At 44.3% G+C, this 25913-nt stretch overlaps 1 protein-coding gene across 2 annotated transcripts in view; it reads left to right on the top strand.

Annotated features, from left to right (window-relative positions):
• Prkcq (protein kinase C theta) overlaps nucleotides 1–25913 on the top strand; it is a 131210-nt gene that overhangs the window by 87210 nt on the left and 18087 nt on the right. For both annotated transcript variants that reach the window (XM_021155209.3, XM_085835201.1), the window contains 4 exons: nucleotides 300–473; nucleotides 17910–18001; nucleotides 20251–20313; nucleotides 24550–24688. In XM_021155209.3, coding sequence (XP_021010868.1) covers nucleotides 300–473; nucleotides 17910–18001; nucleotides 20251–20313; nucleotides 24550–24688 — 468 coding nt within the window. The remainder of the gene's footprint in view (nucleotides 1–299; nucleotides 474–17909; nucleotides 18002–20250; nucleotides 20314–24549; nucleotides 24689–25913) is intronic.

Below are 25913 nucleotides of genomic sequence, written 5' to 3'. Positions count from 1 at the left end.
CTACAAAGTGAGTTCCAGGACAGTCAGGAATACACAGAGAAACCCTGTCTCGAAAAACCAGAAAAAAAAAAAAAAGAGTAATCTTCCAAATACATAGCAGTTTTGTGAGAGCCTTGGGAAAAGAGGATGATCTGAAATGCTTAGTAGCATCTTAAACAGTTAGATGCTATCCAGGATAGAAACCAGCGGAGGTTTCCCATTCTCTCCCATCGCCAATCTCTCCTAGCCCGTCTCTGTCTCTTCTTTAATGAGTGGAAACCATATCCTAAAACCGAGTTGCCGTCTCCCTTTCCTTTTAGGTCTTCCTGGCGGAGTTCAAGAGAACCAATCAGTTTTTCGCAATAAAAGCCTTAAAGAAAGATGTGGTGTTGATGGATGACGACGTCGAGTGTACAATGGTGGAAAAGAGGGTTCTGTCCTTGGCATGGGAGCATCCATTTCTAACACACATGTTCTGCACATTCCAGACCAAGGTATGCGTTTGTTACTCTCTAAGGTTCCTCTTTGGGTTACTTTCCTCTGACAGTTAAAGAGTTAAAAGGTAGAGAAAGTCCGTAGCCCAACGGGTAGCAGCAGAGAAACACAGGACCCTGCAGCTGAAGAAAGGCTTTTTTCCAGGGGTGATAAAACACAGGTGTGTGGCAGACAAGCAGCGAAAATTACCCTAAAGCTGAGATGGGACTCGAGAGCCCAGTCTCTTCTCAAGACCTGGAGTGTTTTAAGTCTAATGGATCTTCCTCTCCTAACTTAGGATTGGCCAGTGTGTTGTGTAAACATGCCCTGATCCAGCCTTGAACTTGTCCATAGTCAGTCCATCAGCAGGTGTCCTACAGGCAGGAGGGAAAGCCCGTGGAGCCTTTGTTTTAAGCTTCCAGCCTTTGGTCTCAGGAAGAGGAAGAAGCAGCCAGCCATCTTGGTTGTTTGCTACAAAGGAGTCTAACTCCGAGACCCACACTTTCTGCTCAGACACACTTTCTCTTCCTTTGCTTTACCCAAGGGCTACCCCTCTAGTGACATGCACATGCAGAGGGGTGGGATATTGTCCCCACATTTTTCTTACCTCTTAGTCACCTGCCCTCCATGGTTCCATCTCAAAAACTTCCATCTCTTTTAAGCAGCAAGGAAACATGACTTGTGGTAGGATAGACCCTTAAGTTTATGTCTGTTTGTATGACATCTTTTATTTTGGTATAAGAAGCAGGTTCCTATACAGTATTCCACTCTTTAGTCTGCAGTATTTAAAGAGACAGAAAAAAGAGGAAACAGATAAAAATGCATTGTCTTAGGGTTTTCCTGCTGTTAACAGACACCATGACCAAGACAACTCTTATAAAGAACAATATTTAATTGGGGCTGGCTTACAGGTTCAGAAGTTCAGTCCATTGTCGTCAAGGCAAGAGCATGGCAGCATCCAGGCAGACACAGTGCAGGAGGAGCTGAGAGTTCTACATCTTCATCTGAAGGCTGTTAGTGGAAGACTGACTTCCAGGCAACTAGGTTGACAGTCTTAAGCTGATACCCACAGTGACACACCTACTCCAACAAGGCCACACCTTCTAATAGTGCCATTCCCTGGGCCTAGCATATACAAACCACCACATGCATGTTCTCTGTTGTGGTCCTTTTAAAGGCTATCAGAAAAGGTGGGTGTTAATGTAAGGTTCATGGGTAGGAGAAGGGAAAGAAGAGATATGTAAGTCAGTGTAGACACTGAACACGGCCCCTCCCTCATGCTGAGTTTCTCTGAAGCTGTTCCTACTCTCAAGGAACTCTGTCCCTAGCCACCTTTTCTCCCATGAACAAAAGCTCAATCATTTTTTTCTGACTCATATCATTGTGGAGAATTTGGAAGATTATCCAAAATGTCTAATCTTACCCCTGCATACACTCACAATCAATGCTCTGAAGTCTCTCTAGCTTTTCCCGCACTCTCATGAGTTCCTTCAAATAAATAACAATTTAATTGTAAATCTCTGCTAGTCTATAATTTTCATTTTTAACATTTTGTTAAAAATGTGGATATTCCTCAACATGGCCAGATTATGGAGAAGACTCACTGAACATATCCTATTTCTGAAGCACTGTGGAGCCTACTGGGACATAAAATACAGTTCTAGACCCCAAAGCATGTCATACTTTATAAGACAATACAGATACTGTTACCAGGAAAGTTGGGCCTTCTCTTTTGGGCCCTAGGTATCATTAATAAAAGAACTTTAAAATTACTCAGAAAACATCACAAGGAAAAACAGCAAGGAAGGCCAGCTATAAATCTTGGCAGTTGCCTATAGAAGACAGAAAGAAGAAAAAGGAGGGGGAGGAGGAAGAGGAAGAGGAGGAAGAGAAGGAGAGAGGAAGCCATGTGGGAATAAGAGAAAGTTTATTCTAGAACCAAATTTGAGTAACCATGGCAGAGGAAACAAGGAACTACATTACACCAGGTTGATGTTCCCAATCTAGAAACAAATTCACAAAGGTTTATAGTGGCAAGCCAAAGTCATAAGTCAAGAGATATTTTAAAAATACATTGGTGGAAACATCAGAGAGGTGGTTACAGTAAGACAGGATGATCTCTCCTATGGGCCTTAGAGGCATTTGACAGCAATCTCAGTCCTTCCGTTGGTGGAGAATAGGGTTTTGTGAAGTTAATACACTCCAAAGACTTATATCTATTTGTCAGGATATTAGGTCTGATACAGAGGTGATGGAGCAATGGTTCTTAGGGGGCTAAAGACAGCCCCAAAGACATTTTAATTAGGCTATCAAATCAGCACCATTCTAACCCTCCGTAGTCACTGAAGTTGAGTTGTTTTTGTTTGTTAGTGATTTGGAAGTGAAGGTCATCATCGAGCAGATGCATGGCAGAAGGGGCATAAGGCCTCTGGGAACGGGGAGAGTTCCCCAGAGAAAGCCACTTAGCTTTTGACCAATGTTTGAGAGAATACAAAAAGGAAAAGGAAAAACTATGTGTTTCTGGATTAGGACTCAGAAAGGAGAGAAGGCTCAGCACTGACACAGCTAGAAGTTCTACAGGCATAGGAAGGGGCTTCTGACAGGATAGTGTCTTAGTCAGGGTTTCTATTTCTGCACAAAACATCATGGCCAAGAAGAAAGTTGGGGAGGAAAGGGTTTATTCAGCTTACACTTCCACATTGTTCTTCACCAAGGAAGTCAGGACTGGAACTCAAGCAGATCAGGAAGCAGGAGCTGATGCAGAGGCCATGGAGGAATGTTATTCACCGGCTTGCTTCCCCGGGCTTGCTCAACTTGCTTTCTTATAGAGCCCAAGACTACCAGCCCAGGGATGGCACCACCCACAATGGACTCTCCCCGCTTGATCACTAATTGAGAAAAATGCCTTATAGTTGGATCACCTGGAGGCATTTCCTCAAGGGAGGCTCCTTTCTCTGTTATAACTCCAGTTTGTGTCAAATTGACACACAAAACCAGCCAGTACAGATTGGGAGATAATTAGCCCTCCCCAATTCCTAACACGGTTTCTTGATGAATCAGATTTCTGTGGTGGTGGAGTTCCTGGCCAGGTAGTTGACAACAGGCCCAGCCCGATTTATTCTCAAAAAAAGTAAACAATATCACCCACTGTTTTGGGTAGTTTAGGTCAGGTCTCCACCCAAGGCCCGAGGTAGAACCTAGATTCATTCCACTCCTTTAATCGAGAAGAAGTAGTTTTGCCTTGATGAACCCTGTAAAAGCCCAAACACCTGCACCTTTTCATAAAGACATCTACATTCTTTATAGAACGGAGATGCTTAGCTTTGGAGCATTACCAAGGAAGCATGAGGTGTGGTCCAAAGTCAAGTACGGGGGTTGTCTATCCTCAAACTCTCAAAGTCTGATAATGCCTATCTAGTTGCCTATTAACAGCTGTAAGTTTGTAATACTAACTCAGAATACAGATCTGAAGTGGCAGATCAGGAAGAAACTGCACGTTAGAATTTGAAACGCAGAAAGAACAGAAAGTTGTGCATGGAAGCTTTGTGGGGGACGGAAAGCTTGAAGGGTAATGTTAAAGGACCCAAGGCAGTGGCTCTCAGCCTTCCTAGTGCTTTGACCCTGTGATACAGTTCCTATGGTGTGGTGATCCCCAACAATTGATACTGTTATGAATCTTAGTGTAAATAACTGATATGTAAGTTAGGTGAGATGCAACCCCATTGAAATGGTTATTTGTCCCTCAAAGGGGTTGTGACCCACAGGTTGAGAACCTCCGGTCTAAGAGCAGGGAAGTTTGATTGATGCAGCGCGAAGCAGGGTGAAATTCCTGATAATGAACGTTGGGAACTTACTACTAGAGACTGCCGCTTGTCTGGGTGATGTGGGTATGTGAGATCAAAGTGACAGACTTCTCTCTCTCTCTCTCTTTCTCTCTCTCTCTTTCTCTTTCTCTCTCTGTGAATCCCAGATTACTACTCTAGGGATGTTGTCAAAGCAGAAAAATGTTTTTGGGGTGTGTGTGTGTGTGTGTGCGCGCGTGTGCGTGTGTAACATATGCACATGTGTATAGTTTATGCATGTACATGTGTATATGTGTGCAGGTGTGCACATGGTCAGACACTCATGTGGAGACCGGAGGAGGACTTTGATGTTCTCTGTCATTCTCTGCCCTGTTTCCTTAGAACAGGGTCTCTCACTGAGTTTGGAGCTAGGCAAACCCCAGCAATCCTCCTGTCTTTGCCTATGACCACCTCACTAGTACTGGCCTGGTTTTCTACAAAGGTGCTAGAGATTTGAACTCAGGTCCTTGTGCCTGTACAACAAGCATTCATAGTGACTAAGTGGTTTTCTGGGCCCCTTGATTTTATTTTTATCTTTAAGAATGTATTTGTATTAAATGAATAAAATCAAAACTGAGACCTCCCGTTCTGAAAGGACGGTGGCATACAAACTTAGAGTGATTTGCACCATGCACATACTTGTAGCCAACTGCTAATTACCCTCCAAACAGCATGCTAGGGATACTTGAGCCTTCAAGATTAATTTAGCATCTTCTAGATGCATACAGATCACGTGTATCAAGTACCCTACAGGGATGCATATAGATTTCCATGTACGATGGTTTGCCTCTCTCGTGCTGTCTGTCAGAGCCACAAGACAGTATTTCTGAGACTGCCTGCAGTTTTAATACTTTAGAAAGACTAAAGGGAAATGAGTCCACCCACAGCTTCCTTGTCACACAAAGAAATGCATGACGAGAAAAAAAGTGGCCAGGAATATACACGGCACACAAAAATGTGGCTGATTCAGTTGGACTTTAGAAAACTGAATCCTTTTAGAAAAGAAAACAAAAACCTGTCCTTACAGTAACTGCCCAGGCCCTGACCATTTGCGATGTCCTGGTTTGTTATTCAGATCCTGCCCCATCAAATACAGCACCTGAGTAGGTGCGCCATGGCAACGGGAGAAGCAGCAGAATGCAGGCATCACCCTCTGCAACCATGGCAGGAAGGGCCTTTCTTCAGACCCAGGCACCAGGCTTGCCCCGACAGCACCTATCTCCTGACCCGTCTCCCATGCCCAGGTTCCTTGGGTTTAACATACCATTAATGCAGGCAAGGTAGTGCACCCTGCAGTCTCAGCACTCTCGGGAGGCTGAAGCAGAAGCATCACCAAGTTCAAATCCATCCTGAGCTATAACATGAGTACAAGATCAGCCTGGGCCACTCTGTGAGGCCCTGTCACAGTTAGAAAAAGCCGATAGTGTGGCTTAGTTAGTGGCTGAAGCTTGCCTGGCTTGCTCTAAGTCTAGTGGCCTATGTACTCCAGCAAAACTAGACATAAGATGAATTCACTGTCGCTGTCCTAAAGAGTTGGATTGTTTCCCCCAGAAAGTTGATTTGGTTGCCGCCTACCTCCAAAGAGTGCTGCTACTGAACACGAGAACAGATGACAGGTGTCCAGGTTGTTCCACTATTATTTATTAAGGGGCATGTGGATCAAATCATTAAAGACTTTTAACATTGGCCCAGGGAGGTAGCTTACGACATTACAAGCTCACCACACAAACCTGTGTTCTAGCCCCAGGATCCATTAAAAGGGCAAGTGCAGAATGTGTACTTAACATCTCAGTACTGGGGAGGTGGAGACAAGGGGTCCCTGGGACATCCTGGCCAGCCATCTTAAACAAATAAACAAGGTACAGACCCCTGAGGGCCTGCCTCAGAAAACGAGGTGGAGGGTGGGGGTGGGGGCAGCAGTGTCCTGAGGAACCACACCCAAGGATGACCACTGACGTCCACAACCATACACCTGTGTTCTCTCTCTCTGTCTCTGTCTCTTTCTCTGTCTGTGTGTGTGTGTGTGTGATGTGCACATGGACAGACATACAATTTTTAATATTCACAAATGAGAATTTGGTGGGTAAAAATATGATAAGAAAGCAAGCGTAGGCCTCTGTGAAAAGGACAAGAGTTGTGTGTTTGGATGCAGAAGTTTAGCCTCAGTTCTGCCTTTCATTGGCAGGGCTCTGAAGTTCCCTTGCCTCCTAGTTCAGGATAATTAGGAAACGGTTCCAGGCGATCTGTCACCCTCCTCTGGCCTCTGCTGGGAATGGCGTGTGCACATTCATGTGCGTTCGTATTCTCTCTCTCTCTCTCTCTCTCTCTCTCTCTCTCTCTCTCTCTCTCTCTCTCACACACACACACACACACACACACACACACACACATGCATGCATGCACAGCACACAGGCATGCAGGAAGGCAAAACACCACTACACATACATTTTATTTCTATAAATTAATCTTTTAGAAAAAAAGATGAGAAAATATATAAGAAAAATCATCTTCCAGAACAACTGTCATAAATCAAAAGAACCCACTCACAAACGAATTAAGAATAAATGGAAAACGTTACACACACAACCCACAAGTGAATTAAAAACAACTGGAATAAATTAAACGTGAACTTTGAAACTCCATCTTCTCACAGATTTCCTTTAAAAACCCTTGTTAAATTAAGTCCCGAATGCTTCTCAGAGAACCCGGATCTGTGCGGTCTGAACTTTTCCTCAAAAGAAACAAGACTGGAAAACTGTCAGGGGCTGACTTACCAGGCTTTGCCTGTCTTGGCTTTTAAAAAATTTAGTTAGTAATAAAGAAAGTAGAAAAGATCTACCTAATTTGGAAAAATAATATTCTGCTGCCTTGATTTTAATTTTTAGCAAGTCTTGTTTAAATGCCATTTCATGAAGGCATTTAAATGCCAGAGTGAGCAAGTCTGGAGAGATGGCTCAGTGGTTAAGAGCACTGGCTGCTTTTACAGAGGACACAGGTTCAAATGACAGCATTTGATGACCTACCTGGTGGCTAACCACTGTCTGTAACTCCAGTTCCAAGCAATCTGACGCCCCCTTCTGGCCTCCACAGGCATTGTGCACACACACACACACACACACACACACACACACACACAAGTGTTAACAAACAGACCTCAAAGGCTATTTTAATCCTACAAGCACAGCTCTGAGACCTTCCCAGGACGGCCACTATGAGTGTCAGAGTTCTCTATGATGTATGCCATCCCCCCTCACCCCCACCACCATAAAATGCTAATCTTCAAAACCATACACTCATGTCTGGTCTGAGCTATGTCAACACTCACCATAGTTTCCTGGAAAATTCTCTTTCCTAAGAAACAATAATAATAAAAAACAAAGGTACGAGGGGAAAAAATTGAGTTTCGCTTTCTATTTTAGAACACACAGCACTGCGCTTCTGGTTACAGCTTCAAGGCAGGAGACACCATCCTTTGAAAAGTCTCTAAGATGGCTTGGTGGCTTTGGTTCACCTCCTTGCCTCCAAATACACAAGAAAGAAAAGGAGCTCTTTGTAGAGATGTCTGAAACATTGTGGGGGGGGAGTACCATAGCAACAGCAAGATCATTACTTGAAGTAAGATGAAAAGCCTTTTTCCCCAAAAAATTTGTCATTCTGTCCACAATTTAAAAGCAAGATCTGACATCACAGAGTGGTGAGTCTCAAGCTAGTTACTCAGGAGCTGCCTCATCTGAAGCCGTTGCAAACACTTCAGTCTATGCATCCTCTGGCTGAGTCAGGAGCTCTGGCCATCATCACAGCTCTATAGCAAAGAAAGGAATAATAAAAAGTCACATGGAGATGGCATCCTTGTCCCTGTGCTAGGCCAGAAGGAACACTGGTCGATCCTGACCGATGGCCCTCTCTTTAAGTGCCAAGATAGATTACTGCAGAAATGGTTACTCACTTGAATGTTGATCAGGCAGCGCCCACCACCTCTGTCTCTGATGTCAGTGAAACTGTGATTCAGCAGGAAGATTCGCAGTCGCTTTATCAAGTTTGGTAGTTTTAAAGTCAATTCGTGGTAAACTTAAGCGCTTGGAGAGTTTGGGTGAAATGTTTTGCCCAGTGTCACAGAGGATAATGGGGAAAATTAATGACAGATATGCAGGGATTCCTTGGCATGTAAAAACCAAACAACAGAAACCAGGGCACTAGACATGCCGTGCCATAGCTTCCTTCATCTGCTTTCGCACCGCACCTGACTGGAACTCTGGCTTATTTCTTCACACCAGTGCATACAACCATAATAAAAGTGGATTTGTAGGTTCTCCGGGCCAGCCAAGGCTAAGAATTCTCTGAGGGCTTGTATAGTTTGGTTTGGTTTTATTTTGGTTTCTTATTCAGATAGGGTCTCAGTAGCCCTGACTCTGGCCTCAGTCTTGAGATTGGCCAAGAAACCCCTGGTCCTCCTGCTCTACCTCCCAAGTGCTTAGATTCCCAAATGGCTGGTTTGTATGATACTGGCAATGGAATCCAGGGTTTTGTGCACACTATACAAGTACTTCACCAACTGAGCTACCCACCAGCCTGTTTCATTTGCTCTTAGACGTGTATAGTAGCTGGCCTGCTCTCTGAGTGGAATTCCTAGCTCTGTCCACTGGCTGTCCTAGGCTGCATCCCAATGGATAGATGTCTTCCATTCTTCAGTGCCCATCGTCTTAGTTGATGATCTTGAAAGTAGAACATTATCACATTATGTTTAATCTGTGATACTCCGAGAAGACTAAGATCTACTTCTATCTCATTTTAGTCAGAACTTCAGTCTTGATTTCATTTCTTTTTCAGATATTGAAAATCTCATATGTAAATTTTATTACATCATTCTTTGAAATTTTCCTGCATCTTGATTGCAGGCATCCATCCCTCCCACCTCTGTATCTCCCCAGGACTCCCCAATCCATCTCCCTCCCAACCTTATGTCCCCTTCTATAATTTTTAATTATTAAAAGAGTAAATAAAATTTTATAAAAAGACAAAAACAAAGAAATTATTATGTGAGCTTCCTAGCCCCTGAAGGAAAATGACACCTAGAGGAAAGTATCTACAATTACTTGCTTTTTGTTTCCACCTTGTTTTCCTAGCGAAAGAGTTGGTGTTCCTGACATCATGTATGTGACACGTGTCAAGTTTCCCATGCGTTTTCAAAGTTACTTGCTCCCGTTTTGGTAAATTGGCCAGCTCATTTCTTGGATGCTGTGAAACTCTCAGTTATCCCGAGCACTTGGCAACAGTTCCTCTGACTGTTGCTTGCATTCTCTCTTTACTTGGAAAATGTGAGCATTGCAGCAAGAACACACTCCACAAGCCAGTGTGCATCTAACAGTGTTTGTGTCTATGCTTACAATCATCTTTTGGCTGAAGCTAGAAAGTTCACAGAAAGCTTTATGCCTTGTCTAAGAATCAGCTAGCATTTGAAATACTCATATTTTCCCACAATCCGAGGCCCTTTTTTAAGATATTTTCTTCATTTACATTTCAAATGCTATCCCGAAAGTCCCCTTATACCCTCCCCCTGCCCCGCCCTGCTCCCCAACCCACCCACTCACACTTCCTGGCCCTGGCATTCCCCTGTACTGGTGCATATGATCTTCACAAGATCAAGGGCCTCTCCTCCCATTGATGGCTGACTAGGCCATCCTCTGCTACATATGCAGCTAGAAACATAGTTCTGGGGGGTACTGGTTAGTTCATATTGTTGTTCCTCCTATAGGGTTGCTGACCCCTTTAGTTCCTTGGGTATTTTCTCTAGCTCCTTCTTTATGGGCCCTGTGTTCCATCCAATAGATGACTGTGAGCATCCAGTTCTGTATTTCCCAGGCACTGGCATAGCCTCACAAGAGATAGCTATATCAGGGTCCTGTCAGCAAAATCTTGCTGGCATATGCAATATTGTCTGTGTTTGGTGGTTGTATCTGGGATAGATCCCTGGGTGGGGCAGTCTCTGAATAGTCTTTTCTTCCATCTCAGCTCCAAACTTTGTCTTTGTAACTCCTTCCATGGGTATTTCGTTCCCCATTCTAGGAAGGAACGAAGTATCCACCCTAGAATGCAAATTGTATCTTGGGTATTCTAAATTTCTGGGCTAATATCCACTTATCAGCGAGTGTATATCAAGTGAGTTCTTTTGTGATTGGGTTACCTCACTCAGGATGATATCCTCCAGATCCATCCATTTGCCTAAGAATTTCATAAATTCATTCTTTTTAATAGTTGAGTAGTACTCCATCGTGTAAATGTACCACATTTTCTGTATCCATTCCTCTGTTGAGGGGCATCTGGGTTCTTTCCAGCTTCTGGCTATTATAAATAGGGCTGCTATGAACATAGTGGAGCATGTGTCCTTTTTACCGGTTGGGACATCTTCTGGATATATGCCCAGGAGAGGTATTGCTGGATCCTCCGGTGTAGTACTATGTCCAATTTTCTGAGGAACCGCCAGACTGATTTCCAGAGTGGTTGTACCAGCTTGCAATCCCACCAACAATGGAGGAGTGTTCCTCTTTTTCCACATCCTCGCCAGCAAAGTGCTGTGATCTTAAGTGTTTGTCAACACACATCTCGGCCATTCCCTGCTTGACTTGAACCCAGGACTTCATGTTCCAGAGGCAAATACTCTACCTCATCCCCAGCCCTCCAAATAATTTTCAAAGACGGTATTTTATGTCCAACAGATTACTACTTTGTTTTGGGCCATATTTTCTTTTGAGAACCTTCAATGAAATAAGATGATTGACTTAGATGAGATTCAAGAGACTGCATATTACTGGCTTCAAGTACCAAGTCTGTTTCCCTGTCAGAAATACCAATAGCTACATGAATTTATCAATGAATCAGCTTCACAATGAGCCTTCTTCATTGATATGGACATTGACTGGTGTCTAAGGCCTTGAAGTCACGGCAGCCCTCTTTATGTAGCCTCATGAGTGCTGAGATTACAGAGTGAGCTACACCCAATGGTTTTGCAGTTTCAGTGATAATTTAATAATTTTAAATAGTCAACAAAAGGGGACATTTGCACATCAACCTCCCAGGTCAGACAACTTACCTTCTATGGTAAAATCCAGCCTGTTCCTGGGACATTAGTTTTCAAGGTATGAACATGTGAGGTTTATATTTAATAACTGTAATAATAAATTTGAAGACATCTGACATGTATAGAGTGCTTACAGTGTCACTCCATGTCCTGGGCACATTATGTATTTGAGTTCATTTACTCTTCCTAGCAGCCTATGAAGTAGGCATTATTAATGTCCATATTTTATAGACAAGGGATTGGAAGATCCTAGAGGAAGAAGGAACCCACTGAAGGTCAGACCACAAGACAGCGAGAATGTTGCTGCAGTGCCTCTCCTCAGAGATGAAACACACCAAGGAAACCCCTTTTAAAACTTATGAGAGGAGTTTTAGTTGCACATTGATTGCAAAGGGAAATAATTGGTTAGTTACTGCAAGCAGACCCCCACGGGACAAGTAAGCCAGTAAATACAACTGAGCCCAAGTCCCCGTTGCAAGGCGCCAAACTCAGACCACTTATTTCTGACTCGCACCAATAAATCTACAAAGGTGGTGAATTCTACTAACTAAAGTTTACAGTAGAAACATGAACAGGCCAGGATAAATGAGCTTGCTAGTTTGTAAAGAGCCATTTCCCTCTCTTCCTCCCTTGCATGTGCACATTCATGCATGTGTATACACACACACACACACACACACACACTGCTCCTTTATATATTGAATTATACAAAGGACTTTCAGTTAGATCTGTTATGGTATATATTTACCGGAAAAAAGGAAATAAACCTTGTTTCACAGAACATCTCAATTTGTAGTCAGATAAATTAAAAATGAAAGAGCCTGATGAGGTAAGAGAGCCCTGTAGCTGCAGCACTCAGAAACTGTGACAGGAAGATATTGAGTGGTAAAGCAGCCTGGACCTGAGTAAGGCCTTTCTCAAAGAAACAATGAGTAAATCCCAAATCGCTCCAATCTCCTACGATACCGGAACATCTAAGTGCTGATTGATCAAACACAAATGCAGGGTTTAGAAGCGCACCCAAAATTTTGGACTGAACCTCGGAAGACATCATGGAGTTGTTAACATGGCACCGTAGCCTCACCCCGCTACATCACGCCACTCAACAGCAACTGTGTGTGCTGGAGCAGCCCTGACTCTGTGATCCGCAGTGAAGCCAAAAGCCCCTCTCCCTCCCCCATGCCCAGAGCTTCGATCATGGAAGGGGCAGTTCTCACTTGTAATTCTCACATAAAACCTTGCCATGCAAGATCACATGAGTCTTTCCCCTTTAGGAAGTAGGCTTAAAGAAGCCTTCACTGTGGTGATCCATAGCTGAGGGAATCTTTAGCTTTTCTAACACTGAAGAAGCCCACACTGTACTGACAATGTAATTAAAAAAAAAAAAGGATAAAACAGAATAATAAAAAAATAGTGGAAATCACAAAAGAAGATCCTAAAGACAATGGGTTAAAATTAGTTCAGAATGGGGCTCAGGTAAAATATTTGCCTGGCAAGTGTGAGGACCCAAGTTCAAGGCCTGAGAAGCCACTATATATGAGCCAGCATGGTAATCCCCCCACTCTGAAGGGACAGAGAAAGGCAGAAAGCTCCTGAAATTATTAAAACTTTTTATATGAATAAGCTCTTTCACAGCTAAATTTTTGTATGGATATAACAAATAAGATGAACACAAAGAAATATGGATGTTAGACCACACACTCACACACACACACACACAGCACATGTTTTCTCCAGCTAAGGAGAAAGAGATTTGCAGAAGCTATGGGTAATGTTATCCTTTTCACAGAGACATAAAATTCTCTGCAAAGCCACTAGGCTATTTCTAATTTTTAAGAGTTCTTAAAGTGTATATTTCAATAATTTTTCAAGGGAATAATTAATATATTTGTTGGCACATGTGTGGAATGGAGGTCAGAAGATAACCTCAAGTGTTAGTCCCATTGTCATGGCTGCATATGCCAGGCTAGCTGGACTCGAGCATTTTGGATTCTCCCATCTCTTTTAAGATTACATACATGCCACAAATGATTTTGTATGCATTCTCAGGTCCCCATTCCATAATTACATTTTCAGTGCACCAAGGATATAAAACACCAAGGCATGTGGTGGAAACACCATGGTATCTTGTTCTGTTAAAGCCAGTGTGGCGTGGAAGGGCATTCACGGAATGCGTCCTGAGGAGTGTGGCTTTGGTAAAAGCCCTGCAGGAAATGCTCATTGCCAGTCGGTGTTCAACCCAATACTAACAGTGGTGCTGAGAACTGGAGTGTGCTTGCTCCTACAGAGAGCAGTGTGTGTGTGTGTATGCGTGTGTGTGTGTGTGTGTGTGTGTGTGTGTACTCATGCCACAGCACATGTGTAGAAATTCCCAAGACAGCTCTTGGGTGTCAGTGTGGAACCTGGGATCCTACTCAGGCCATCAATTTTGGCAACAAGTGCCTTTCCTGGCTGAGCCATCTTGCCAGCCCCAGGATACCTTTCTAATGTAGAGTTCACTCTTAAAGGACCTCTTGGCAAGAGGCTATGTCGTGGGCTACTTAAATAGGACTCTGAATACCAAGATTGAGATGAGCCACAGGGATCATAATTGAGTCCTTTGCTTCAGTCTGTCCTGTCTCTCCTCTAAGCATCCCACAGTGGGTTTTGCCTCAAAGAACGAGACACACATTTTTAGAAACCAAGTAAAATGACCAATCAAAATCCATCTTCCTACCACCTCCATGGAGTATTCTAAACAGCACAAGACACATTCCCTTCAGACTTTTTCAGTCTTTCTACTCTTCCATCCTGCCGCCCATGGAAGTATTAAACATTCCATTCTGGGGCTCTGGGACTCTGGGTACTCTAAACACCTGTACTTCACCAATAGCCAAGCTCTGCAAACATACCCAAGAGCTGTTTGAGCAGAGGAAGCCCCACCCTTTGTTCCATCTTTCTTCTGGAAACATGGTAGTCCTTAGGAAAGCTACCTGTATGGTCCATTGCTTGAAGGACATCCAAAAGAAGGCCCTTCGCTTCCCCTCACTTATACAACAAGGATGTGTTTTTCTGGGCCGTCATATCGCCTGGGACTTTACAAGCTTGGCATCCTTCCGTGTGGATTGCCTAGGAGTATTGCATAGATCTTGGTACAATGTGCTGAGTGAGTTCTCTCTATTAACTTTATCTTTTCCCCAAGGAAAGGAAAAATATATAAAAATATGTGGTGTTCGGTCAAGGTTCTCACAGACCCGTCTCACTGAAGCCCTGGGTTGGTAGGGCTTCATCATTCAACTGGGTAGCAGCAGGCTGGTCTGGGCTCAGATATTAGAACCCCTGGTGTTCTATACCAGGAGTTCATGAACTAAAGGTGGGGCAGAGTTGTAGCATCTCACTCCCCATCCCGTTAAAACTTGAGCTCCTGCCCACCTGGAGAGACCCTTTGTACCAGCTAATGTACAGCAAGGGCCATGTAAAATGAGCCCAGCCCGAACTGTCTCACAGAGTTCCTCTATGTCTTCTCGCAGCTGGGGAGCAGAGCCAAGAGAACAGCTCAGAGATGAAAATCCAATTCTGTTTTCTTCTTTCTTCCAAGAGCCAGGGGAGGGCTGTTCATTCTTTCTTGAAAAAACATTTCTTTATGTTTGCTTGTTAGTATTAACTAATCTCGCTCATTTTCTTACAATGACTACAGTCCCCGGTTACTCGGTGCATCTAATTGCTAGCTTTAGGTTCACTTTACAAATAACCCTCTCATTTCATACTCAGAACATTTCTATCAGGTACAAGGACCCTGATTTCAGAAACAAAATGAAGCTCAGAAGAGGTTAGTGAACTCCCTCTGTAAATAAAGGTGATTCGAGCTCATCTCTAAGACATGACAAAGCCCATGCTCTGTCAGCTACTCCAAGTCTCGTCCACTTGGATAACTCTATCTGCCTCAGTCTGCACCTTTCCAGTTGGCAGAGCTTTTGGGAGCAGCTCTGAAGGGGACCAGGACAGCCATAAGTCACTTTCTGGGGCTTCCTTTCCTGGCCACTGATGAAAGTTATTTGTGAAATTTCTATTTTTTTATTTAAAGATTTAATTATTTATTTTATATGAATACACTGTCACTGTCTTCAGACACACCAGAAGATGGCACAGGGTCCCATTACAGATGGTTGTGAGCCACCATGTGGTTGCTGAGAATTGAACTCAAGACCTCTGGAAGAGCAGTCAGTGCTCTTAACCGCTAAGCCATCTCTCCAGCCTTGTATGTAAATTTCAGTCATGCGATTAAAGTTTTTTAAAAAGCTATCTATGCTCAAAAATGGGATCCCTAGACTCCAAACACCACGTGGTTTTAATGTATTTCTCGCTGGCTTTCAATTCACTCTGTAACGCAGGCTGTTTTCTGTGACCCCCTGCCTCAGCCTCCCTAGTGCTGGAATTACAGGTATATGTCACCACACTGGGCTTCAAAGTTCTGGCTTCGGAGTGCTGGTAGTAGCTTATAGGACAAAGTCGAAAGCTGGTGACAAGAAGCACATAGCCCAGAGGCCTTGACCAAACTGGTTTGCTTGATCCTTACTCAGGTCTGGTTCTTCAGGGATCTGGTGCTACTGGGAAAACTCAGCCTCAACCACACTGCAAAACTCGATGTCAAATAGGAAAAGACCCAGAGACAGACCAGAGGAACAAAACAGAGTTAGCTCAAGACAAGTCAGGTCCAGCTTACCTGGACCCCTTCAGGATTGCTACAGAAATCCCTGACAACTGGGAAAGGCCAGATTGAGTTAGGCTGAGTGACTCAAGAAAACAGTTATAGGCCCTCCTTTAGACCCCCAACTTTCAGAGTCCCTGTAATAAGAATAATGTGTGGAATCTGTGGGATGGGAGAATGGGACTTTCTGGACCCACCAGAAGTGTAGATAATGACACAAGGACTTACTAATTTTTATTATCACTTGGGCCTTAGCTGAGGCGACCTTACAGCTAGCTCACCTAGCTTAATCCTGTCGTCCTAGCTCACAACCCACCATCCGGCTAGTCCTTTACCCTCCTCTCAGTCCTGATGTACCCAACCACCTCCATGTCCCACAGGCAAATCTTCCTGCTTCTGCTTCTTTTCCCAGAGACTCTCCCTCTGACCAGAAGTCATGCCTTCCCTTTTCAGCCTAGCCATTGGCCAGAAACTCTCTATTAAACCAATCAGCAAGTGAGGAAGGTGTGTGTTTATAAAATACTGAGGCAGATGATGAGCCAGAGGAATAGCAATACCAAAATCTCCCCAGTAGCCAACTCTCGGCTGGTACAGCAATCAACAGGTGAATAATAGAAAGACAACCTTCACCCAAAGGACAAAAATGTTACCCCAACCTCTAGCTTCTCTTACCCACTGTTTCCAAGCCTGAAGAAAATAAATTGTGGCACTGTGTAACTATGTCTCAACTATGAAATCCAAGAAAAACACTGCAGGACCCTCTCTGTATCCTGACCATACAAACCAACCATCTCCTCAGTTGCTTTTGCAGATGCTCTTACCAATTGCTTTTATGTGTAGTGGGTGTATATGTGTGAATGTACGGGTGCATACGTGTGCACATCCCTGTGGAGGCTAGGAGTCAGCCTCCTGTGTCATTCCTCGGGATCTGTCCACCTTGGTTTTTGAGGCAGGTCTGGCACTAGGACTTGGGGCTCACCAAATAAACTAGACTGCCTGATCAAGTCTCTCCGCTCCAGACAGAAAGTTAATTCTGTTTTTTAAAAAGTCACTCAGATGTGGTTAAGTGCAAATTTGTGCACAAACTCACTGTCTCCACACTTCATAGGTTAGTAACGCTATGACTCCTGAAAACTCTTAAGCATTCAGGGGCATTCAGAGAGCTGTGACTATTTTTCTTGAAGAAATAGTGTCTCACGTTGTTGGTGGAACATGAACTGGTAGGAATATGAGACCTCTGATATTCGATACTGTTACCCATGACCTGAGAACTACCCAGGTTTTCTGTTAATTACTTCTCATAAGTGTTGTATTCCTAATGCCGGGCAGAGTATCCTACCCTAGAAGCGACATGCTCAAACACTACGCCTACCTTTGCCATGAGTGATGTATGGAAATGAGGGTAATTTGCAAACTTGATGACAAAACTGAGGACTCTTTGATAGAAGACCTGGGCTATCACTCTTAGAACAACTGATTGTTGGCTGAGCATCATATAACATGGGAGGACCCCATGACCTGGACTGAGAGAAGCAGACACCATCCTATGCATTCAAGGATATTCGAGCAAGTGTATAATCCACACTGCTAAGCCTTCCACACTGTCCATTGATCAGCAGCAAAATCCAGCCCATCACAAGGCCCTTGGTGTGTTACCCATCCTCTCACTAGGATTTCCCACATGCCCTGGGGTTCAAAATTATAATTCGGCTTCAGTATTTTATCAGTCTTTTCATTAGAAACTTAATGATAGAATTGTTTCCTCTAAAATTATCTAATCTCTTCATAAAGTTAACTTTATTTTCTTTCTGTGCTAAAAAAAAAAAATTGACAATGGTTGTTCTTCTCCTAGGAAAATCTCTTTTTCGTGATGGAGTATCTCAATGGAGGCGACTTAATGTACCACATCCAAAGTTGCCACAAATTTGATCTTTCCAGAGCCACGTAAGTGCCTACTTGGGATCTGGGACATTCTGTATTCTTGCTTTATTACGTGCATCCAGCATTTACAGATGGTTTTCTCTGCTGGTCACTTTTATTTACTTTTAATGATTTTGTGTGTGTGCTCAAATGTGTGTATGTGCACATGTGCACGCAGTACCCTCAGAATCCAGGAGAAGGTATCAGGTCCCCTGGAACTAGAGATACAGGCAATTGTGAACCAAACTGATATGGATGCTGGGATTTGAACCTGGGTCCTCTGGAAGTAGTCTTAACCACACAGCCATGTTCTTAGCCCCCTCGTGTTATTTTTCTTATCTTCTTTCTTGGCACAAGTAAGTCCCAGAACAAGGTAAACACTTGGGAATAGTGTCAAACAAGTCAAAATTTTTCCATTTTGTGAAACTGAAATCCATCCCTTGTTCCATGTGCTACAAAGTATTACTTCAGTCCATAGCAAGCTCCTCCAGTCCAGCAAGCTGTAACTCACTGAGCGCAGATGCAACTATGTATCCTTTGGAAAGAGCAGGGAAAGGGAACTCGGATGTTCCCTGTGGCCCTGAGGGTGGCACCGAGCTGCAGCCAACCAGGAGAAAACTCAGTGCAAAGTTAGAAAGCATTCAGCCCTTCCTGTACCTTCTCTAGCATCAAGTAACCAGAGATGCGAGAGAAATAGAGCCAGCTGTTTCCCTGGTAGGACCATGGCTGGGCCCCACAGGTCACCGCGAGGTGCTGTTCTTCCCTTAGCCATGGTCCTGCTTCTCTCCTGACAAACCCACACTGACATACAAGCAAAAGGAAGCATGGAAATTAGAGTCATTTACAGATGATAGCTAAGGCTGGCAAGATAGCTCAGTAAGAATGCCTCAGGAACTGAGTCCCATCCCAGACTCCCATAGGATACCCTCTGATCTCCACAAATGCATCATGATAGACAATCAATCAGTCAATAAATGTTGTTTTCAAAGATGATTATATACCAGCTTTTCCCCCTTTGATGCTCAGCCATTTATCGTGTATCTCTTTGTAAGCACTTTGTGATTTAGGTTGAACTGGACTGAAAGATGGACTTGGTCCATTAGCTGCTGCAAAACCCCAGCAATGTGGCTATCCACTCTAGAAGGGGGCACTGGCCACTCCCAGTGTCTCCAGGCACCTGTAGCCAAGCACCTGAGATTATCTTTATCAGGCTTCTGCAGCCTTGCACAGAAGTCACTCAGCATTGCACACTGCACATGAGTGAGCGAGCTCGTGTGTGTATGTGTGTGTGTGTGTGTATGTCTTTGTGTGTGTATGAGTGTGTGTGTATGTGTGTGTCTGTGTGTCTATCTCTGTGTGTGTATCTCTGTGTGTCTGTGTGTGTGTATCTGTGTGTGTCTGTGTGTATGTATGCCTGTGTGTGTGTGTGCGTGCATGCATGTGTGCATGTGTGTGTGTGTGTGTGTGTGTGTGTGTTAGAAATGAACCATTCTGTCCCTGAGGGTTCTATAAAGCGTGAAGCTAACTTGAACACCTGCTGCCTGTCCTGGGTTCCAGCATATTTCACTTCTGGGAAACTCTGCCTTACGTCTGGCTTAATCTCACTGGAGAAGACATAAACTCATTTCCTTTAGACCTGTCACCACTGAAGATGAGGGTTGGCTTATCGTCGTCTATCTTCTAATATCCTTTTCTTCACCTCTCAAGCTAAGGTTCTGGCCTATGCTTAATGTTATTAATAAGACAACATTCTAGCCGAATATGTTGAGAATAGCCTGGCATACAGTGATTTGGGCTCCAGGCAGAATTTAAAATGAAAGAGGAAGTTATTTTCCTACGACACTGTGCTATTTATTACTCTTCATGTTTGCATGGGTCTTATGATAATATGGACGTTACTGTTTACCGAGCTTAAAAGATCAGTAAACAGCTCAGAAGATCTTGATTGACGAGACCAGCTCCTATTTTATGCTCTCTGGGCTTCCTGAGTCTCTGTGTTAAGTGTAGAGTGGACAATATTGTCTTCACTGGAATTAAGCCAAAGTGGGCGTGTGCCGTGTAGCTGAATGCATGTAAACTATCACAAGGCTGGGGGTTTACTCTGCTGTCCCTGTCTTCATGCTGTGTCTTGGGGGTTTTACTCTGCTGTCCCTGTCCTCATGCCGTGTCTTGGCTGTCTTTCTTGGGGGCTTACTCTGCTGTCCCTGGCCTCATGCTGTGTTTTGGGGGTTTTACTCTGCTGTTCTTGTCCTCATGCCATGTCTCTCTTGCAGGTTTTATGCTGCTGAGGTCATCCTTGGTCTGCAGTTTCTTCATTCCAAAGGAATTGTCTACAGGTAAACCATTCTCTGTCTGACTTTTTGCTTCACGACCCAGTTAATTTAAGCACTGCAGTTGAATGATGTGAAAATATCTGGGGAGAAAAGTCTCCACCTAGAACCCTTCCCACTGTGACATCTACTCCTGGAAGCCAGACAGGTCTGGGCTAGCATCCTCCTTTCTTCTGGTCCTGGCTCTTGTCCTTCCTGTGACTTGTCCTCTCCTCCTCCAGCCACTATTCATCTCTGACAACATTATTCTGCTTTCTCCATCATCCGCCCCCTTTGTACCTCGTGCTTCTGGGTCACCTAGACATGCTTATGCAATGTTTCCTCTTGGGTGGGAGACGGAAGCTCTTTCTGGGAGGTTCACATAACATCTATAAAAACTCATGACTGAAGCCTACAGAAGCACACGGACCACTCCTTTGCCCTCTTTCATGAATTCAAACCTTCTCCCCTGCACAGTATTATTTTGCTCTCTACAGTCAGAGCTCTCAGAGGGATGTGACTACATCGCTGCCCCTCACTTCCTCAAACACAGTTGACCCATATTTAACATAAAACCCTCAAAGGTTAGATGCCTGATTTCCAGACTCACTATAGATGAAGGGGCCATGGAGGCAGGGAGGAAAAGGGTCTGGGAAGGAGTTGGTTGAACAGCCAGAAACCAACAAGGGCTGTCCTGGGACAGTCATGACCTGGAGTCACCACTAGAACTTCCATTGTCTTGCACTTGGCTTTCTGCAGACAGTAGGCAGTATAGAGCCTTGGTCAACACTGACGCTTTGGTGTTTGTGGAGTACGGTCTTGCTTTCTGAAGAAAAAAACAAAACAACCAATCACATAATGAGAAATAAGTATTCATTTCTAGATGTGTCTGGGTGAGCATGCTCTCTCTGTGCAGCATGTCAAAACTGCTGACCTAGGCATGTTTGGGGAAGCCAGTCTCCTTAACGACACTCTTTAAGAATACACTTCCTTTTTAAGTTGTGTGAGTGAGTGAGTGAGTGAGTGAGTGAGTGTGTGTGTGTGTGTGTGTGAGAGAGAGAGAGAGAGAGAGAGAGAGAGAAAGAGAGAGAGAGAGAGAGAGAGAATATGAACATATTCATAGTGGGGTAGGCACCAGTATCATGAACTGATGAACATGCACTAACCCATAGTTCCTGGTAAAAGATCATGATGGCAGAAAATATGTCGAATTCCCAAGCTAAGATATATGAATAAAGCCACTTTTAGATTTTTTTTTTAGACTTACATGAAAAGAGAGAGGCAGTACACTCTAAAAAATTCAAATAAATATTCCAGTTTTAAAAGGAGAGGGAAGAGAAGATCTTGTCAGAACTGATAGCACCCAAAAAACAAAAATGTCTTATCTTCTGGTAGCTTTTTACGGGGAAGATATTTTCAAATAGAGAGAGTGACCTGCAGATTGAAGCCCCCTTACCCACACACACACCGTCCACTACACACACACACAGTGAGAGAGAGAGAGAGAGAGAGAGAGAGAGAGAGAGAGAGAGAGAGAGAGAGAGAGAGAGAGAGGAAGGAGACAGCCAGTTAGCTCTCAGAACCACTCACTACCTCCTGTGGAGCAAAGCTAAATGAACCAGTCCAGAGCCCATGGTTAGACGTCACAGACCTGAACAACAAGGGGAGACAGGGAGAAGCAGGTAGATTCATCCTTCAGCACCATCTAGCGAGGCCCCTAATGGAAACAGCAGCATCTTAAAAGATGCTATCAGTACAAGTTTGGATGTAACATAAAATCAAGGACTCAGAAATACACAGACATACAAAGAAAAGATGGCTCAGCTCTGAGGACATCTGAGCTGAGGAGGAGCTGACTGTACTTGGTAGTGACATCACCTTGGACATCACCTCGTATCTGAGACCACTTTCAACTGCTTTCATGTGGCCCACTTCAGTAGATCTCACAAGAAATGACAAGAGGCACCATGGGCCTTGTTTATTGGTTAGTAACGAGGCTCAGCAAGGGCAAGGAACGTGGCTGAGAAGGTCCACCATGAAACCAACTGTGACTTGGCTTCTGAATGGAAGATCTTCTCTAGCATTGGTCATATGCCGAAGGGATCCACTTACTTTTCCATTATGCTTGGTGCAAAACGGCCACAGAGACAAACAGTGGCCTTGGACTCCACAGTGCTTCTCTTGAGTCCCGATGTCCCATAGTGAAGAGGAAGTTGAATGACTTGCCTCCGAATGTTCTGGATCTCTGGGCTCTAAAACATCTCTAGTTGGCTCCAGAGAACCTGGCTAGTCTTCTGCCTTCATTCCTTACTTCCGTGGAGGTCTAGCTTTGAAGGAAAAAAAAATACCTTTCTGGACCTTTCCATTCCAATGCAGATCTCTCAGACCCCCCTCTCCCACAGTCCCAAAAGCATCTGCCCTGCTTTAAAGGAAATGTGGACTGGAAATTTGACATGAAGCTTGTTTTTCCTCGCCAGAGGCACAGAGAACATTTATTTTTAGATCACTTAAAATACATCCTTGTATAATTTCATGAGACCAGTTTGATGAGAAAGACCAGGTGGTCTCTGTATAAAAGACAGTAAGAGAGAAGACTAGGTTTGCACCTCAGGCCACTGACTGGCTATGTGGTCTGGATAAACAGACATCATCTGTGCGGAACTTTTGTCTTAACTGGAAAAATACATTAATAGTAAATTGATGGGGTTGCAGAATTGGCTCACAGGGTAGAGCGAGTGCTTACAGCTCAAGCTCACAAACCTGGGTTCAAATCCCCTACACCCCCACTGTTTATCCAAGCCTAACGGCCTGCATTGGTAATCCCAGTGACGGGGGGAGTGAAGACAGGAGGATTGCTGGGGCTTTCTGGTTGCCAGCCGATCTTTAGGTCTGGTAAGAAACCTTGTCTGAAGGGAAAAGGTGGAGAGATAGAACAGAATATCGTCTGTCTTCCTCTCTCCCATCACATACAAGGGTGGGCACCCACACTCACATGTGCCTGCAGACCACACTGCATATGCCACACACACTCACACCCATAGCACACAATAGCAATGATAATTTGATATCAAAGGACTACTGTAAGGATCCAATGATGAGATAAATGTATGGACAAGCAAAAGAACCCAGAGGAAGCATTGAACACTGTGTCTGTTGTTCTTCCAGTCTTTTCTAAAGCCTCACAGCTAGATGCTCACACCCTAGACACGGCTCCCACCATCATCAGCCAAACTTTAGAACTATATAAACATATCTATAAATGACAACCTTAAAATGACATGAATATAGCCTAGCATATGGATTACCTAAACAAACCTGAATTGTTAACGTCTGCATTTACATTAGCCCATAACTGAACTGAATGGGATCAGGTTGGTATGCAGTGCGTTTAGCTCCGGTGGAAGATCGGGGGCAGAAGACAAGCGTTCTCCAATGAGAAGCCTAAGAGTTGCCAAGCATCTTCTGTGTTGGTCATGAAAGTATGGGGAGGAACAGAGATAAACAGACATTCTCAAGAACCTGAGCTGTGTCTATGGATTCCCAGTCACACGGAAACGATTGGTGGCGTGTGGGTAGTAGAGATGACTAACCTGGCCCAAATGGAAGACATCAACTCCAGGGGCATCTGCCTACAACTCAGCTGCCGCAGCCTAGCTGAATCCCATTGTGTTTCTCTAGAGAACTTATTCTCACAAGAACTGGAACTAGCAGGTAAAGCAGTTTCTCAGTGTGCTTCACAGCTAAGAACCATTGGTTGGCTGTTAATTGGTTCCATAAACACTATCGAGTGTTTAGTGTGTGCTGTATACTATTGTCAGAACAGCCACTGGGGCAGTGACATGGGACATTGATATATTCGCTCTTTTGCTGGGACATCCACACAGGACATTGATGTACCCAATTTCCTGCTGAGATATTCACATAGAAAATCTGGACAGAGCCCCTAAGTTGCAGCAAGTATTCAGAACGGTATGGGAGATGTGAGAATCTAGCTCCGTATCTGGCTCAAGCCAGATATGCAGGGCAGCAAGGGCCTCAAGAGAAACCCTGAGCATGGGCCACTGATGCTCGGAGGTGGAGCTAATGACAGCAGGCAATGAGCAATTGAGAACAGCCATGCGTGGTCCAGGGGATCAGGCAGCCACAAAGCCCTCTGACTCCCCCGCCCAGCTGTGATGACACAGCTGCCACACCCCACGAGAATTTCACTTTAACATAACTGTGTTCATTCAAGTGAGATTTTGCTTTTCTTTTGTTTTTCAGGGACCTGAAGCTTGATAATATCCTGTTAGACAGAGATGGACATATCAAAATAGCAGACTTTGGGATGTGCAAGGAGAACATGCTAGGAGATGCGAAGACAAATACTTTCTGTGGAACTCCTGACTACATCGCTCCGGAGGTAGGGATGCACTGCCTGGGTGGTCCTTTCTCAGCCTAGTGTGCTGAAGCCAAGTGCTTTTTGCCCTAAGACTCAGTATTCAGTTTGGTCCTGGAGTATTTTCCAGATGCAGACACACAAATGGGTCTTTTGAGTTTTGTAGAAAATGCTACTCATCCTAACATCTTTGAGTGGTGGTTCCGAACAACCTCAACCTTAAAAATTACCTGTTCAAATCCAACAGAAGGAGCACCTAGCCAAGAGCTAAAATCAGAAATCCAACTCAATCAGGGTTAAACGTGGGGTCAGAAAACCTCGACAAAGGGGAAGGTGAAGCACTGTCAGCACCTCCCACACCCCATTTCTAAATGCGTGTAGATTCTTCTCTACAGTGAGTATAACTCTGGTCATGGTGGTTTTGCAGATATTAAAGGAGGGAGCATCTATATGGCTGAAAATTTCATAATGAAATCCATTATTATATATGATTAATCATTGCTAAGAAAAAAAATGGAGCTTCCAAAACTTAAGCTTCACTCTAGCCCTACCAAAACAGTAACAGTAAATGGTTTCTTGGTAACCTGAGGACCAGCATTTTCTCAGGAGGTACCTGTCCTTTCATCTAAACTCCCTTTCTGCCTGGGGAACCCTCCTCCAGATGCACACCCCAGGGAGATTAGAGTCTGCCTTCCCATGTGGTGCTCCTCGGAGCACGGGCTGGCTGGCCATGTTGCAGTTATGGTATTTGTATCTTTCAATCCCCTGCATAGCTGCCTGTTTGCGCTAAAGCCTGGTCCTGTTGCTCGCTTTTTAAAATCTTTTTAAAGTTTTGAATAACGATAGGTTTGTAAGAAGTCCCAAAGGTAGCTCAGAAACATCTGCACCCTCCACCCAGGCTCAGAAACATCTGCACCCTCCACCCAGGCTCAGAAACATCTGCACCCTCCACCCAGGCTCAGAAACATCTGCACCCTCCACCCAAGCTCAGAAACATCTGCACCCTCCACCCAGGCTCAGAAACATCTGCACCCTCCACCCAGGCTCAGAAACATCTGCACCCTCCACCCAGGCTCAGAAACATCTGCACTCTCCACCCAGGCTCAGAAACATCTGCACCCTCCACCCAGGCTCAGAAACATCTGCACCCTCCACCCAGGCTCAGAAACATCTGCACCCTCCACCCAGGCTCAGAAACATCTGCACCCTCCACCCAGGCTCCTCCATTGCCTATAACTCGCACAGCTCA

This window comes from Mus caroli, unplaced genomic scaffold, assembly GCF_978045245.1.
Source record: "Mus caroli unplaced genomic scaffold, Mus_caroli_1 scaffold_2, whole genome shotgun sequence".
In the NCBI taxonomy this organism is placed as follows: Eukaryota; Metazoa; Chordata; class Mammalia; order Rodentia; family Muridae; genus Mus; species Mus caroli.
This window is presented reverse-complemented; position numbering and strand designations above follow the sequence as displayed.